This window comes from Neopsephotus bourkii, unplaced genomic scaffold (assembly GCF_033783945.1).
Source record: "Neopsephotus bourkii isolate Nb327-2 ecotype Australia unplaced genomic scaffold, CSIRO-AGI_Nbou_v1 NB_591, whole genome shotgun sequence".
Taxonomy (NCBI): Eukaryota; Metazoa; Chordata; class Aves; order Psittaciformes; family Psittacidae; genus Neopsephotus; species Neopsephotus bourkii.
The window spans coordinates 1,134,609-1,152,524 of record NW_026901092.1 but is presented as its reverse complement, the minus strand read 5'-3'; the positions used below and the strand labels follow the sequence as shown (position 1 = coordinate 1,152,524).

Here is a 17,916-nt window from a genome sequence, read left to right as displayed (position 1 = left end):
TGTTGAGGACACCAGAACTGTACACAATACTTTAAGTGAGGTCTCACGAAAGCAGAGTAGAGGGGCAGGATCACCTCCTTCCACCTTCTCGTCATGCTCCTTTTGATGCAGCCCAGGATATGGCTGGCTTTCTGGGCTGCAAGCACACACTGACACCAGCTCATGTTCAGCTTATCATCAACCAGCACCCCCAAGTCCTTCTCCACAGGGCTGCTCTGAATCTCTTCTCTGCCCAACCTGTAGCTGTGCCTGGGATTGCTCCAACCCAGGTGCAGGACCTTGCATTTGGCATGGTTAAACTTCATAAGGTTGGCATCAGCCCACCTCACAAGTGTGCCAAGGTCCCTCTGGATGGCATTCCTTCCCTCCAGTGTATCAACCAAACCACACAGCTTGGTGTCATTGGCAAACTTGTTGAGGGCGTGCTCAATCCCACTGTTCATCTCAGCAATGAAGATGTTGAACAAGACCACTCCCAACACCAACCCCTGAGGGAAACCACTCATTACTGGTCTCCAGCTGGACATTGAGCCATTGACCACAACTCTTTGTGTGCAGCCATCCAGCCAGTTCTTTATCCACCGAGTGGTCCACCTATCAAACTGATGTCTTTCCAATTCACAGACAAGGATATCATGTGGAACAGTGTCGAGCGCTTTGCACAAGTCCACGTAGATGACATCAACTGCTCTACCCCTGTCCATCAGTTCCATAGCCGCATCATAGAAGGCCACCAAACTGGTCAGGCAGGATTTCCCCTTAGTGAAGCCATGCTGGCTGTCACCAAGCACCTTGTTGTTTTTCATGTGCCTTAGCATGCCTTCCAGGAGAATGTGCTCCAAGATTTTTCTAGGCACAGAGTTGAGACTGACTGGTCTGTAGTTCTCTGGGTCATCCATTTTCCCCTTCTTGAAAACTGGGGTTACATTTCCCTTTTTGCAGTTGTCAGGAACTTTTTGGTAGAACTTTAACAGTAAACAGCTTTTCATCCTTGCATGTGTCAGGAGAGGTCAATGAAATGACAGTCTCTATCTCTGAATGGTCTCTTTGTCCAAGTGACTCTAACAAACTGCTCATAACCTCCACATGGTATCATGTCTGGCATCCCTTATGGGTGCTTTGGATGCCTTAAGGCATGCTAATGCCAGTGGATACCTGGACAACTGAATCAAGCTTGTGGTCTAAGCTGGTCAGACTCTGGCTTTTGGTGCCCCAGTGATGGTACTGACTTGACCTCCACTACCTACAGCAGAGTTTATATAGCTGCTCATGTCAGGCCTTACACAGAGACACATAAACATAGATGACAGTCTCAAACTCACCTCCTCTCAGAGGCACAAAAAGCAGCCACAGTACACAATGTGCTTCAATAGGATAGCAGCTAAATCAGGCAGAAGAAACAGACCACATTTAAGAAATAGATGCAGAAGAAAATATGAAAGAATGTTGATGGTAGGCCAGTCTGAGGAACCCTTTCTGCCTTCGTGTAAATGCTAAGAGCCTGTCCTTGTGCACTGCAAGGTCTCCTCTGACACTGTTGTGTTCTGTTTAAATCTCTTTGCTGCTTGTGCTTTGAGGCACTTTGGCTAACATTTCCAAATTTATAGCACTATTTATCCTCAGCCACTATATAGCTTAGGAATTTGTAAATAGCAAGTAGAGAACCTACAGCCTTCAGTTAGGCCATCCTAGACCAACGTCTGCCATATGGGGCCACAATCTGTGAATCTTTAATTATTCTCTTCACAGTAAAACAAGATTTAGCCACAGGAATGAAGCATGCCTCTACCTTGCCTTACAGCCTAAAGGTTCCTACAATCTTCTAGGCAGTGGTATGTATGAATTTGAACCCTCTCAGACTCTAGAAAGAATGCATCTTGCAACCTTGCAGTGTTTTTCATACTGAACTAACTGTTCAATGGCTTACTGAAAAGGGCCCCAAAAAGGAAAAAACCACCACCTAGACCCTCAATTCAGGTGAGTACGTCTTTCAAAGAGTAAGACCCAAAAGCCCTGAAAGGGTATAGCTGAACCCATCTCACCTTGAGGTTTTCCTATCAGGAAGCTTCAGGTGACTCTGCAGTGTAACTGAATGTCTGGATTGCCACCTGTTACATTAAAAGCACAAAACTGTAGCAGAATTGTGCTACCTTCTGACCCACAGGTACTAGGTAGTAGGCAAGATGTTTCAGCTCATTCCAGATCACTTATTCCTAGTTACACCAACAGCAGCTCCAAGGTGCCACTGCATGTTTTTGGCTCAGAACCAACTGCCTCCTAGTCTTAATAAGAAGCCACAATTAAGTTTCTGCTGCATTTTGAAGTGTATTAACCAAGACTATCCACATGTTTCTTCAGGAAGGGACAGGGCCTGTTAGCTTAACACCTGAAATGTTAACAGCATGAACTCCATGAATCTCAGGGCATTGACAGCATCAGACTCCTCAGTTCATAAACATCTCTTTTCTGCAATACACCCCTGTAATCTCTTCTCCTCTTTGTCCTAGGGATTTAGCTACCTGTGTTCAAGTTCAGCTCTGTTTCAGCACAACTGCATAACCTGGTACAGCTCAGCTGCTCTGCTGTTTGCTGTCAGCAACTCAGAGCTCTACCTCAGATGGCCAAACAATGAAACCATCATAGAACCAAGTCACATGCCCAGAGGCACCTGAGGGACCGCAGGGGCATCACTGCTGATGATCTGATCTCTATCACTGAACTCACTTCTCTTGTTTTTGCTAAACTCCACCAAAAACAGTGCAGTGAGAAGGACAGAGAAATGTAAATTCTTTAATTCAGCACAGAATAATTACCTGACATCACTCTTCTGCATTAGAGCTCTAAGACCTTGACTTCACTTGCAATAGTACTCCTGAGTTGTATACTTCAGCCAGTGATAAAATTATGTATTTGTGAGTCTTCAGAAAGCCAGGTCTAGTGTCAGAAGCCTCTGAGGACTTGTATTTTAATTGCCGTACAATAATTCTTGTACAATAATTCCTATTAAGCAGAAAATCATTTCCACTCATAATTACTATAACTGGCCCTTTCAAAATTATTACAGAAGTTACAAAAATATATTTTTTGGATCTGATAGTGTCACTGTTCAAAAAACCCAGCCAATACCAGTTAGATGTTTTTATTCTCAAAAAAAAAACAACCCAGAACCCAATCAGCAATATAAAATATTTTAACACTATTTCTGTTTAAATATTGGTGACAGATTATGCATTTCATTAAATAAAGTGCTGTTTTTACAAATAGGTATTTCATATTTACTTTTACTGCTGTTCTAACCTCTTAATATTGAATATATAAATGTATATTTTGGTTGATGAAGAATGCAGCATTACTTTTCCTTCATATTCCTTCTCATGAAACCATTACATTTTCAATTTGAACTCCTTTATCTGTATCCAGTCAATAGGGGTGTGATTGGTTTACATATTTCTTCATGTCTCATAATTTGTGACGGTTTTCATGGCTTCTTCCAAGCTTCTGTTTTTCTTGACTGTGCCCAGGTTGGCCTCCTGTGGGGTTTTTCATCTATGGGCAAGAGTAGAACGAAAACAGAAATCTTTTTACATAGTCATTCATTCTTCCTGCTCTTCTGACTTCATTCTTCTCAAATTCAGACCACTGATGCCTTGAACCGTTCAACACTTAGGTTGAACTATTAAAGCCATCTCTGGTATTTTCTTTGAGGGATTTAAATTTTAAGCACATTACTGCAGAAAGTCCTATGCAGGTGTAGTTAGGACTAGCTTTTCAAATTTCCATCTGTACACTTGGACTTACTCAGCCAGAGGCCAAACTTCACCACAAGAAAAAAACTATTTTTTTTTTCCAGTAGCTACCTTTTAGGAGAAACAGCTTCTTGTGGTTTTATAGAGCAGCCAGGTGCTGTAAAAGAAGAGAAAAGAAATCTGAAAAACAGTGACAAGCAAGACAAGACTTTAAAGAGACAATAATTTCACAACTACTAGAAACAGGCCCACATTTCACAGTATCAATATTAGACCAGACTCAATCATTTGACTCTGTAATTCACTTTACTCACTTTAAGGCCTCTCCTGTACAGAGAACGTATGAAAAGTCAAAGTCACATGTGAAAAGTTCACCTACTGCCACAAACTTTTCCAGAATCATTCCTTTCTCAATGTGTACCTTTCCAGCAAGTACCTGAATCCTGCACAATATTTATGTGCAAGTCTATATTGATTTTATTCCTGTTTTTACTTCTCACTCTACAAACTCTTTAACTCACTCCTCTGGATAATTTATTTCCATTTGATATTTTTGATTTTGAATCCAAAAATGGAAAGTAAATATACAAACAACTCCTTGCTCTCTTCCACTTTATTGTCACATCTTTAAAAATACTTGTATCTGCAAATACCTATGTGTAATTATGTATCAATATGCAAAATGCTCTTTATTTTTACATGTGTAGAAAGAAACTGGAAGACCAGAATTTTTGCACAGAATTACAGATTGAATGGCATCATATTCTTTTTTCATTATAGGCATAGCTACTTTTCATTTAACTTGTATCTGGAGAACACTTATTCTTTTGATATCTAAAAGCCATTGTTCAATGTCCCTGCTAGATACTGGGGTTGTTCTCTTTTCTTCCCACCTGTTATAAGAGAAGTGTTATGTTTAGGTGGTGAGGCAGCTGGATGTCTATACCAAGTGATGAGGCTCATCTTGCTCTTTCAAGCGTTTCAATGAACTTTATATTAGAAAGTAAACTAAGCTAAACAGCAGTTAGCTTTACCTCCAAATCTGCTGATTTCTTTTTTTTTCATAATGAGGTTAAGAAATGCCCTAGGAGAAAATTCATCAAGTTGCTTGAAGACATTACATCTGTATGTCTCTTCAGTTCTTAAGTAATTCCAGTTCACTGCACTGTGTTAGCAAATCCCAAATAGCAGCTTCTGCTCACCTAGTAGTAGCTACTGAAAAGGCTCCTCAAGTCTGGGATGTTACTGACAGACATCCAGAAGTTCCCACACACGCTGACTACTCTGAGAATGGGAAGTAAGCTACACAATGCACACAGTGACACCTGATAGTGGCTTTCACCCAAGAAGACTACAGAAAGTAGCCCACACTGACTAGCTACCCCAGCATGCCATTTTCCTCAAGACACAGTTAGTGCCCAATTTCACTTATCTAGTGATATTCAGCTGACTCAAAATGAACAACTGGGACTTGGTCATTATTAAGGCCTCCTAAAGCACACAATACCTGAGCTACTATTTAATATAACCACTAAAGAACTTGAATGATTTTTTGAGTGGATGCAAACTGCAAAGTAAGCAACTGAAGGAGCTTAAGAGGCACTTTAACACTGGTTGTTGGAATAGGTGCGTTCCAAAGAAACCAACTATAGACAATCACAGTAAAATATTACCCATCATCATCATCATCATCATGGCTTGACTTCGCGAACGAAGATTTGGGAAGGGCTTTTACCCACGCTTACTACAAGCGCGCTGATGACTAAGAAGGCCAATGTGGGATAGGCAAAAAAATATTACCCATACAAAATAACTAAATGTATACATACACGAATACATAATTAACATAGCTAGCTAAGCCAGCAAATTGTAAACCTTGAATGTATTTAATCTACTTGATTGCACTGAATAAAACTGTCTCCTATAAGGTATGCAAAAGTAAGTTATGAATCATACAGAAACATACCTCCCACTGCTGTGTATATATATACATATATACAATTTACGGTATACTGTACACTACAGTTTGCAATAGTTACATCCATTTTCTGCAATTATTAGCGCAAAACAAAAATTTGCTTATTTCAGATAGTACTGAAGTGCATATAAAAATCTCACAGATAGATCTAACTTTTTACCTTGAAATCTTGTGTACAGTCTCAGCAAAAGACACAGGCATGCATCAGTCATTAACCCTGAAAATAGTTAACCAGATTGTTTGCCATATCCTGTCTTCTAGCCAGTATTAATTAAAAGTATCCATACATTTTTCAATTAATTTCAGGTGCTACTTACACTGGGAATGACCTGGAGGTCGTGTGTTACTAACACTACTCTCAAAGGAAGAGTGGAAGTTGTGTATAGTTTCTTGTAAGATTTGTCTCTCTCGTCCCTGTAAAAGCACAATAGATTAGAATAAAGTATTCTTAAATTTCTGGTTTAAAAACTTCAAGAGTTCACACACAAAAAAAGTGTCAATATGTGAGTTTATGCCCAGACAGTCACACTGTACTACCAGGAATAATATCAAATCCTTACCTTGCACTAATCTTTTCCTAAAACTATCAGAGAGTAGTGTAAACATTTTCATGATTTTCTTCATAGCTTTATAGAATGGCACATCAAACACATCATGTACCTTCCCTAATTTTTAGCCTCATCACTTGCTGCTATTGATCTTAACTTTGGAAAATTATGTTTTGTTTACCTGAGCTTCCCATATTGGAGAATGGAGCTCAAAACCGAAAAAGCAGCTGAGAAGTGTCAGCAGGCCTAACTAAAGAGATGCTCCAGTCCATAATCCCTCTGACAAAAACATTTCTCACTGTATGCCATGCTTAGCAAATCTGTTTATGTCAATATAAAATTGAAAAGCAATAAAAGTGTAAGGAATGACAGAAGTACTATTTACCTAGTCATAGAGAAATCAAGAACTGCTAGGCAAAACAAAGGAGACATTACATTTTTGAGCTGGGCCGCAGCGGCCAGCTGATTATTTTTAGCATCAAAAAACTGAAAAATCAATATTCAGTAACTGCAGTGTTTCCAATGTTTGTGTTACTAGTAGCTTTTGGTACAAATTCCAGTAACTGGAAAGACTTAATTAAAGAGAACAGGGAGTACCACAAAGGAAGGTATTTTTCACTAATCAAATACACTGAATATTTTGTTTGGAAAACATTAAATTGTTGTTTCTAACTAACATCAGAAACTGAACCTAAAAATGTATGTCGAATTAACAACATAACCAAGTCTTGAATTAAGTTACTAAGTTCAGTACTTCAAAATCTACCTTTCCTGCATTCAGTTCAGAAATAGCTGCTAAAATTTGCTGCCTTGATCCGTCAGTTTTAATACCCAGCTCTTTCAGATCACCGTCAGTAAGTGTAAGAAAGGCTTCCATATCCACCTGCATGAAAAAAGAAAAAAAAAAAAGACACGGCAAATTTACCCAGGCAAAGATTAACTATTACAGGTTAAGTGTTTGGTTCATTTTTTATTGTACAGACTTACTCTAAATATTGTGCACACCACGATTTTTACTGAATTACCAACACCAAATGGTGCCTACTTTAACACTCACTGTCAGGTTTTGAACTGGCTGTTAATAACTCAATTATTTATGACAGTATGTTTAAAATATTATTTTCCCTTTCTTTTCAGATAACCTCTATCAATACAAAATACCACACTCTCCACAACAATTCCTCTACTTACAGCAACAGCTAGCTGAATAATCCTAAATTTTCTCTCATTTGTTTTCTTCCCTCTTCCCTCCACCAAATATTTTTTGAATTTCAGAATATTGTATGCACTCTTTCAGTGTTTCCTAAGGAAAACCTAGAGCTTGTTCATCTATCAGTTTTTATTGTATCAACGCATCCATAAGGACTTTCTAAGAATAAACATCTAAAACTTTTCATACTGATACCATACAGAGCATATTCATTTCTATAAAATGCTCCCTCCCTTCCCTATCATGCAGGGGAACAATAATAAACTTGGTGTATTGTGATGCAGCTCAATAATCTGTGTTTGTGGTGCTGAATCCTGAACTCTGAAGCAATGACAAGTTATTGTATGTCCATTCACTACTCTCTTCCTTTGGCCAAACAATTATTGCTCACAACTGATACTGTCTTAAACATTGTAATTAATTAATTTTACTTATTTCTAGCCATATTTCCTTTCATTGCATCCCTCAGGCAAATCACCGTTGCACGCCTCATCGACAATGATGCTTAGGTCCCCCAGTTCTCCTGTTGCATATTCATAGCAGATACAAAAGGAAAAGAAGCACTCTCAGTGACTCACAACCTGCTGCTCTCCATCTACAAATGATGTTCCAGTTGTGACCCTAGGGATGATAAAGTGCGTCCTATAACTGTTTAGCCATATACAGAAAAAGCAGAGTGTAAAAACAGAAGAGGGGGGGAAGTCTGAGGCAATATAGTCTACCTATATCAAAACTGTAGGTTGCTATTAGCAGTATCCTGGAGAATGCCACAATACTTGTTCCACGTTTTGAGGCCCATTCTGAACCAGAAATGGCTGTAAAACCTTAAATTTGAAATTCTGGATCACAGTCCTGATGTAATGTGTGTCACACACTACTTTTTCTAAAACTAAAAAATAAATTTTTCAAAAAAGACATACCTCTTGTTCTTCAAAAATAGGCTGATACTTCTCAAGTGACAATTTTTTAAGGATGCCAGTCAGCTCATCTGTAATAACAGAAAACAAAACGAAACCCCTTCCATGGATCAGGAAAGATTTTAGTGATCTCTGCAAACATGATAACAAAAACCCAATCACATTTAGTCTGCATCAGAAATTAAAATATTGGTTTAAGGTGTTCTTACCTACTTTCACATAAGTCTTACCTTGCTAGGATAAAATATTTCTGTTGTATTGGCCTTTCTTCCTCATTAGAAGTATCTTAAAAAAACCAAACCACTAAGAACAACTCAGATCATGCAGGTTAGACAGCAAAACTCCTCAAGCAGGCCATGAACTGAATGGCACGCTTCCACGTTATGATCCAGAAATCACAGTGTAGAGCAAGTAACCACTCAGCTGCTCATTCAAACCACTGAAATAACAAGGGTATATCTGAATCTCTTCTCCTTAAGCACCTGACATTCAGGCATCTTGAACACATATAGCTGAAGTCTAGCTAAGATGAAACCTGGACACAATTTAAGTTTCACTTATTTCACTTTTTTGTCTTTTAACTGACTTTTTTTCTTTCATCATCAGCAGAAATTTTGAAGAGAATCTCACTCTCTAAGCTTGTCAAAAGACATCCAGCATCTTACGACGAACACATTTTTCTATGCACCACTCTGGAAGCCCCCTTCTACACATAGAAGGTTCCACAGAAAACTGAAGTGAAAAAATTCTAGTTGAGTCTTATTTTCTGCCAGGGGTTTGATATTTTTACCTCAAGGCCAATTAATCTAACATGCTTAACACAATTTGTAGACGTTGACACAGTTTCAAGCTAAAAGTCTAGGTACCCTAACTGAGGTTAATCTATGGGAAAAGGTAACCAGCTTTAAAAACAGCATGAGAATTTCTCCAGGAAGTTTGATGAAAAATATCATCTTACAGAAATAAAGTAAAAACTTCATTAGAACACCTCAGATATATTATTAACTTTTTTTCTTTTAGATTGTTTGTTAGACCTTTTTCATCACACTAGTGTGCTTAAATTACAGGTTGTGATACGGGAGGAAAAATTCAGGGTCTGAGCCCAGAGTCTTGCTGTCATGAACAACTATAATATTTACCACTTCACACAGAGAGACAATGTATTCAGCTGTCAGCCTTCCGTGTTTTCTTCTCTCCCTCTTCCAGTGTCTGTATGACACATTAAGTTTGAACAAAATCAGAAACCTCTCTGTTTTACAGCTTTTGCATAGAGCATTGCTTCTCCTTGGCTTTTTCACCATGTCGTTCTTTTGCTCTACTCATATCTTGCATTCCTACCCACATCCCTGGAAAAAGCAAAAGGTTCCCAGAGCTCTTGCTTCTTCTTCCATATTACTCCTATTTAGTACCTCCTTTTGTACTACTCTGTAGAAGTAGGGTAAGATTACCTTTCTCCAAGCTTTCAGAGCCTCCTTTTATTCTCACATGGTTTCGTCGGTCATGATTCTCTACATCACTGGTTCTCAGCAGAGGGACAAGCTGTTGATGATCCACCAAGTGGTTGCCTAAGAAGAAACCATGCACACCTCTTGAACCCTGCTGCCTACTGTTCCTTCACAGTAATACTCAATGCAATTTTCTAATTTAAGTTTACTTGAAGGAAAAAGTAATTGATATTCTGTTTCAAATACAGTAATAAGACATTTTAAAATAAATGTTGTAAATTAGACCTAAAAGTTTGACTTAAATGACATTAATTTTATTGGAAAGGTAATGACATCATTACCCTTTATTATGATCTGAAGTTAAAAGTAAGGTCAAAATAAGGCTAGCTTTTTGCAATTTAAAAAAATAAATGCAATACAGCTCTTAAAAATTATTTGCATGTAGCTAAGACATAGTATGAATTAAAATTGTATGTCTGCAGTGATGTGCTTCACCACTTTTATTAAAAAAACAAAGCAACAACAACAACAACAAAACCCAAACCAACCAAAAAACACAAAAACATTTTGAATATGGATAAAGTGCATTTTCTACCCTCAGCAAAGTGTGTAAAACATGATTTAATCCAGGAAGGAGGGAAGAGTGGAGGCCACATAAGAGTGGCCTACCTACATGCTCTATGCTAGCTTTAGAGTGTCATCGATCTCCATCTAAATGGGGCAAAATAGCCAGTTACTGCAGAAATGCCAATCCCGCAATAAGAAACACCAAAGTATTTTTGTCTGGAAAGAAAAAAAGTTCTGATTCACATGCAGATACACACGAATCCAGTACAGTTACACCTTTAAACACTTTGTGCTCTTGATGAATAAATCTCCTATCATTACAGTGACTGACTCACCATCATCTGTAATAGTACCACTGCTGGAACCATTGCTCTTGGCCTGTCTGTGAGAAGAGAGAGAGGACTCTGTGTTGTGAACCTTAGGAGACGGGGAGGGTGACGGGGAAGGTGTGAGAGTTGGTGATGTGCTTTTAGACGTAGATGAAGTCCCAGAAGGAGGTCTTTTGTTCATTTCCAGTTTTTGCTGTAGTTAATGATACATTCATTTCAATAAAAAAACAGATAAAATTATGTTATATATGACGCTTCAATATTACTTAAATTTTCTATAATATCTACAGAGCATATAGTTATAATCAGAAGCTTCTGCTTGATACATACTGAAATAATTTGAGCAATACTGATTTATCCCAGGTGAGTCTGTCTCCTTAAATTCATCAAGAAAAGTACATTTATTAAGGCTGTAATTCTGGAATGAGAAAATGATTTCTTACAAAGCAATACTATATACAAGCACAATTACTCTTTTTATAAAAGCTGAAGTTACTTTGACTCTGAAAACAGGTCTTTTTCATTCAGAGATTTAATTAAATAAATAAAGCCTCAATTAAGGCTTTTCAGTGTACATCAGACGCTAATTTAAAGTAACACTTTGTGCTGGATTAACCAGCAATATGTAGCAAGCATAAATTACTCTGTGCATTTAAACCTCTTGCTGCACTGGAATGAAAGTTTCCAGTCAAACCTTAAACTTGACATGAGTCAAATAATTCAAGTTTATTAGATATTTTGCAAACATAGAAAATACATGAATTAAAGTGAGGAATAAGAATATATATGTACGTGTATATATATATATATATATATACACACACACACACATGTATATATATGTTTCTATATCAGTCTTTTCCAAAACAAGGTAATGTCCTGAATCTTCTGAATTCCTCAATCTATGTATCACTTCACAAATTTCAATGTTGGCCTTTTGTGACCTAAAAAGAAGTGCTAGGTGATTTTCTTCTCGATTCCTAACTTAGTTTAACTTAAGTACCTTTGGTCAGTCAGGCTGCTAGAAGGAAAACATTGACAAAGTTGAGCTGAGAAACAAGACAAGAAGGGAAAATGCAGTGGTTCCTGCCTCTGCACAATTTTGCTTCTGTGCTACAGCATAAATGGAACTTTTCTACAAAGAGATGCATATTAAAAGATAAAACTTACTTGAGTGGCAACATGCTTCTATTACTCTACCCTATGCCAGAATGTACTATCTCCTTAACCCTGCATTAAATCGACTAAATGCAATGTAGCATGATACAAATCTGAGAAGTCTCTGAAGAGCCATGTGAACTCATTTCAATTTTTTTGACCCAAATATCCCTGTATTCTCTTATTAACCATTTGTTATTCAGAATGGTCTTCCCTCTCAAGTGCACTGTCTGCACTTACTTAAACTACATCACCCTGTGAACTGTTACACAGTTTTCCTTTAAGGCTTATACAATCCCACCCCTCACAGGTAACGTCTACAAAATTGATTAGTATAAATATTGCCACATTTTTAGATCAGCTATTTCCAAGTTCAGACAGCATGATCCTAATGGGAGGGCACAAGCACTTCTACAATGGATATTAAATTTTCAGCATTTATAATGTTGATTACAGAGTAGTCTGTTTAAGCTTTTGCAACCAGAGTAGATCCACACACAATTCTGTACTCCCAACAGCCATGGAGTCCCAATATCACCTCAGATGTGATACACTGCTTACATGTTTTGTTATTGTTGGACAGACAGAAATTCATCTAGGTATCTAAGCAAGGAGCACTGAAAGAGCTGTTGCTTTTCCAACATACTGGCATAATTTTTATGCAAAAATCTTTTCAGAAGTACAATGAACTCCCTTCCTAGAAGATGATCGGCAGGGCACTGCATCTCATTATTATTCTTTATCCCCTAATGTCTTCCACTGTGGGAACAACAGTGAAACTTCCTAGTGGCAGTAACAGGCCCCAAGAGCTGCAGCCCAAAGCTCAGTGGCACAGGTATTATCTCTTAATACCCTAACTAATGTAACTGGAGAAAAATAAGATTTGGGGAGGGCACACAAGCAGCTCTTCTGAAATTATTTCCAAGATAAAAATAAGCTGAGAGTAACTGCTGAGAACTTTATTAGAAATACATTGGTCAGACCACCTCTGAAAGAAACAGCATTTGGTAACTGTTTAGTAGAGGAGACTTTAATGAGGGAAAAGGATAATAAAGTGGTTTTGTCTACAGGAAAGAAAGAGACATATCATTTATAGCCCCAGGAGCAGCTATGTGGGACAGAAAGGGAGGAAAGATAATCATGTGCCAAAGCATCAGTATGAGTCCATAGCTTTTGGGCAGAGTAATACATTTTAGCTCCTAATCTTATATTTGAAAAGAAACCATTAGTCCCCTCAGAATCAGGACTGACAGATTAGAGACAAAATAGCTATTCATGGAAACTGTTTTGGCATTGGTAATTTCTCACTTTTTCTGATTTTTGTCCTCTAAAAAATTTCCATTAAATCACTGGACAACTTCATAACTTAATTCATCATTGATATTTACTGATTAAATATACATATTGCTTACTGTTGTCATTATAAGACATCACAGAAAGAGACAGCGAATGTAGTAATTTTATACTCTGACCATTTTTATTTCTTTGGGCAAAACTTCAAGAAGAATCTCATTAAAGAATGCCAAGAAAACAAAACAAAGCAAAACAAGCTGTTTGGAGACTACACAATCAAAAAGCTGAGAAATTTTGCTCTTGGTCATGTATTCTAACACTGTCAGAATACCAGACATTTGAAGTAACCCCCCAAATTATGTTCCTTCTTTCTCTTGATCTCTGAAATGCAATGCTTTCCTGGATGAATAAACCCATACATTTCACTACAGGGTATCATGTCTTCCCTGATGACGTTGCTTTCTAACTTGTGTCTCTAACTGTGTCTTTTAAAGATTAAGATTTAAAATCTTAATCTTTAAAAAGTTTTGTACAAAGCAGTTGTTAACTTCAAAGAACATTCACTAAAATGGGCAGGTCATGAGGGCAATGCTATCCCAGGAAATTCACAGGCAAGTCAGCACATATAATACAGCTTGTACACAGAAGCAAAACCTGACCGCGATGTCCATGCTGTCTAAAAATAACACCTTCTGGAGCACACCAGATACACACATACTGTTGTGGATGACAGATTTTGGTACAAACTATCTGAGTGTGGAGCACTCAGGTTGTGCCTTTGGAGGGAAACTATCTATACCACTTAAAAGTAAAGCCCAGGAACCACAAATATAGAACACAGGACTCAGTCAGGAACATAACAGGAAATCAAAATAATAGTGAGGATCTATCTACCCAAAGTACTACATTTGCTGGGTTTTTTTTAAACAGAGTGAAATAAATAATAAATCAAAATCATGTTTTATTATTAGGTCTGACCTTTTGTAGACTTGTAATTAAAAGGAAGGGTTGTGGAGCTGAGAAGTTGCATAATAAGTGTTCATTCATTTTAGGCTGTGTGAGGTCTTGCAGTTACATTTATCAACCATCTATGACTGAGACATGACCTATTAAAACTAGCCAATTTGGAAGCACAAAAATTTACATTTTTTCTGTACCTTTACAACATGTCCGTTGCCAACAACTTGAGCACACTGCAAATCAGGCAGAGTGGATGAAGGAGTTGTCTGGACTGGACTATTCTGCTGGTTGGGTTTCTGTTCAGGTAAGCCTGCTGCTTTTCTTCTTTGAGCTGCAATCTGAGACAAAACATTATCTGCACTGCCACCTAAATAAAAAAAAAAAAATCAAATAAAAACAGAGTCAAGGAAACCATCATTTTAAAATGTTTGTGAATTCTCAATTCTCTTCACTACTCACTTCCTTTTAAAAACTGATTGGATGTAGTAAGAGAATTGTAAGGTTTAGACCTGTTCAGCAGCTTTCATGAAAGAGAACAAAAAACAATCAGAGAAGAAGAGAGAAGTCAGGTTTGTCTATGTACACAAAAAAAGCTGTCTTTCATACTCTTGGATACACATTTCATGAGCTGCTTCACCATCTTGTCTTTACAGCTGCCAGATACAATGCTTGCAGCTTTTATTTTAATTAAAAGCTGATTTTTCTTTTAAACAAAAAGCAAGCAATATGGGTTAAGAGACAGCTCTATGAAATGTATGTTGTGATAGATCCATCATTCACCTCATACATCCTGGGTGGACTCAACAATATCAAAATACTTTTTCTGAGACAGGGGCTAACCTATGAGACTTCTGCAAGGGATGTGAGGCTTTTCTTCCCTTAGGTAGGTGTATGAAGTCCAATCCAACAAAAATTTACAGAGCAGTTTTGTTTACGTGGCAGTAGGAGCCCTCATCATCATAAACAGTATTTTTTTAGCTGAACCAGATACAAATGACTTTCTTATTAAAATAGGTACCTGATCTGTTATGCAGTTCTCCTCCATGCCTGTTAATTCCCCCAGTGTTGTTGGATCCACCAGAAGAATGGGGAGAATGGTTGAAGTTGTTGGAATTTGAAGGAGATGCAGGTCTTCTTGCAAATGTTGGTAATTTGACTGGTCTAGTACCTTTGCTAACAGATGTCTGGAAAACAGAGATAAAAAGAATTTTCATCTTTCTTTATTGAGCAAAATAAAGATCAAACTTAACTGCTATTTTATTTATTGTAAGTTCTGAAACTTCCAGTGAAGAACAGAGATTACCAGAAATAGTCTTATTTTACATATATACTGAATATACAGTTATAAAATCACAGAATCATAGAATGGTTTAGGTTGGAAGGGACCTTAAAGACCATCTTGTTCCAACCCCCCTGCCATGGACAGGGACACCTTTCACTAGACCAGGCTGCTCAAAGACTCATCCAACCTGGCCTTCAGCACTTCAGGAATGGGGCAGCCACAGATCATCTGGGCAACCTGTGCCAGTGTCTTACCCCCCTCACAGTAAAGACTTTTTTCCTAATATCTAATCTAAATTTACCCTCTGAATATGTATATTCAAAAACAGAAATGACACCATAGTAAAGGCATTAATACTCCTTAACCTTTGGCCAATATAAAATGACTATAAACTTGAGAGACACCTGAGACACAATATACACAGTACTGCAGGGGGTGGGGGGAATTGTCATATGTGAAACTTCTTTCCTGCAGAATCCTGGTTTTGACTCTCCTGTCTTACAAAACAGCTACCACCTACTTATCATCCATACCCTTGTTTCTTACTATACTGCAACAAGCAACATGAACTTTCTCTCCTCCAGTTGCATTTTAATATCCCTGCACCATTTTATTGATTATTGTTAACTGAGGCACTAATGATCTACCTATAAACTAGCCAAATCCTCTGCCACATTCACATTCTCCAATTCTTTTGACTTTAGAACACTGCCAACCATCTGACATATGGCTCCTGCAACTCATCTTTTCTGTGTTTCTTACCCTGTTGCTCAAATTACTTCTTCTGATTTACCAAGTTTCTCTCCTTCCCTCACTTTATAAATGGGTGCCAATTATCCATGTAAGTTATTATAATCACCTTTTTTAGGATGATGAAAACTTACCTTCCTGTGATCTAATACTTCCCCTTAGTCCACACCTAAATTACCTCAGCTGGTATTAAGCTAACTTTCACTCAAAGAAGGAAGACAGAAAAAACTCTCCTAAAATGTTTTCATTGTCCCATTTTCTAGAACTGACATGAAATACAGTTCTGGACTAATACAATAAACTCTTCTCTACCCTTGACTATCAGAGTCTAAATTCATGGGAGCAAGCACTTCTCCTTTTCCTCCTAGTAATCATGAAAGTAAACATGGTCAAGTTTGTCTTGATTCCTGTCTCAAGACAAACAAGCCATTTTCTTCTGTGTTTTGTTTTGCATTTTCACTAGAAAAACTGAAGAATCAGAGAAGTCCCTTCTACAAAAAATAGGACTTATTCAAACTTTTTTCTTTTTACAGTACTTAAGCTTTAAGGCAGTATGCCTTCAAGCCCACTTGATCACTAATTGCTACACATTTACCTATTACTAAGCTTTCAGAATGTTATATCTGTATATTTATGCCTCACTGATATTTCTTTTTTTCCCCCAACTGCTAAAAAAATGAGAAACTTTATTTTCTTCTGTCCCTAGTCTTCTCCCAAATCAGAGCAGTTTCCACCATACTCCAATGACTGTAGCTACTTTGGCAACTACAATATACAGGTGGAACCAGCAGCTACATTAACAGTTTGTGTTAGGCCTTGACTTTATTCTGGCTAACAGCAAACAAGTCATTTCATACAACATTTTTGTTCCATTTATTTTCCTTCCACAGAGATGTGTATTCTTCCTACACAGCAAAACTTAAAAGGGCAAGCTATTACTGAGACAGTAGGTTTAAAGTAACTTCTAATCAGAAACACAGTGTGGCTTACCACCATGTCAGCATGGCCTGGACGTAACACAGTATTTTTGTACATATTTTGTTTGCTTACTATGTCAGAGTTCCCACTGCTGTTAAAATCATGCTTGATCGCTCTCTGTGGCCAGGCAGTTCTCATCTGTTCAGCTTTGCCATCTTTGCTGAATCGTGTTCGGTCAGAATTCCAAAGCTCAAAACTTGAGGGTGGTAAGAAAGGAGGTATCACTGCTTTCAGTTTATCGCTGGGCAGCCTGGTAAAAGGAGCACTACTTCTCAACTGAGTGAGGGACACAAAGAAAGGGAAAACAAAGAGTCTCCTCTTAAGAAAGATTACTGGGAGCTTATGATATAGCATCAAAATTATAGGCATTTTCTTTTTTAATAAAATGGAAACAAGACACAAAAGTAGTATTTGTGAAGATGTATAACACATAACCAATTCCGGCGGACATCCCAGCACCCATAAGTATGTTCATTAAGTGGCAGAAACTGTCTCTTCCTTCACTGAGATGAATCTTGGTTCAAACTGATTTTAACAGGAATGTTAACAATTCATTTCCAAAGAAATAACAAGGTGGTCCTCTCTATTCCCAGACAGGACACCTGGAAAGAGTGAATAGCTGCCCGTTCCTGCGGCATGCATTGTCCAGAAAGAGAAATAAACAATACAACTGATTTGGCTCCCTGGAATTCTGTCAGTCACATCAGAAGTTGCTCAATCTTCTTAAAAAAAGAACATAAAGTATAACCAGCCAA

The 17,916-nt window shown here is 37.8% G+C and overlaps 1 protein-coding gene across 3 annotated transcripts in view; it reads right to left on the bottom strand.

The window, feature by feature from the left end:
* Nucleotides 1-3,126: 3,126 nt before the first annotated feature.
* ANKS6 (ankyrin repeat and sterile alpha motif domain containing 6) overlaps nt 3,127-17,916 on the bottom strand; it is a 35,975-nt gene continuing 21,185 nt past the window's right edge. For 2 of the 3 annotated variants that reach the window (XM_061351463.1, XM_061351465.1), the window contains exons 9-17: nt 17,234-17,437; nt 15,170-15,335; nt 14,349-14,518; nt 10,747-10,933; nt 9,848-9,964; nt 8,403-8,470; nt 7,039-7,155; nt 6,042-6,138; nt 3,127-3,903 (exon numbers count right to left, since the gene is read on the bottom strand). In XM_061351463.1, the coding sequence (XP_061207447.1) occupies nt 3,854-3,903; nt 6,042-6,138; nt 7,039-7,155; nt 8,403-8,470; nt 9,848-9,964; nt 10,747-10,933; nt 14,349-14,518; nt 15,170-15,335; nt 17,234-17,437 (1,176 nt within the window). In that variant the 3' untranslated portion in view covers nt 3,127-3,853. Of the gene's footprint in view, nt 3,904-6,041; nt 6,139-7,038; nt 7,156-8,402; nt 8,471-9,847; nt 9,965-10,746; nt 10,934-13,346; nt 13,667-14,348; nt 14,519-15,169; nt 15,336-17,233; nt 17,438-17,916 lie in introns of those variants that run through there. The other variant, XM_061351464.1, reaches the window with a different exon arrangement.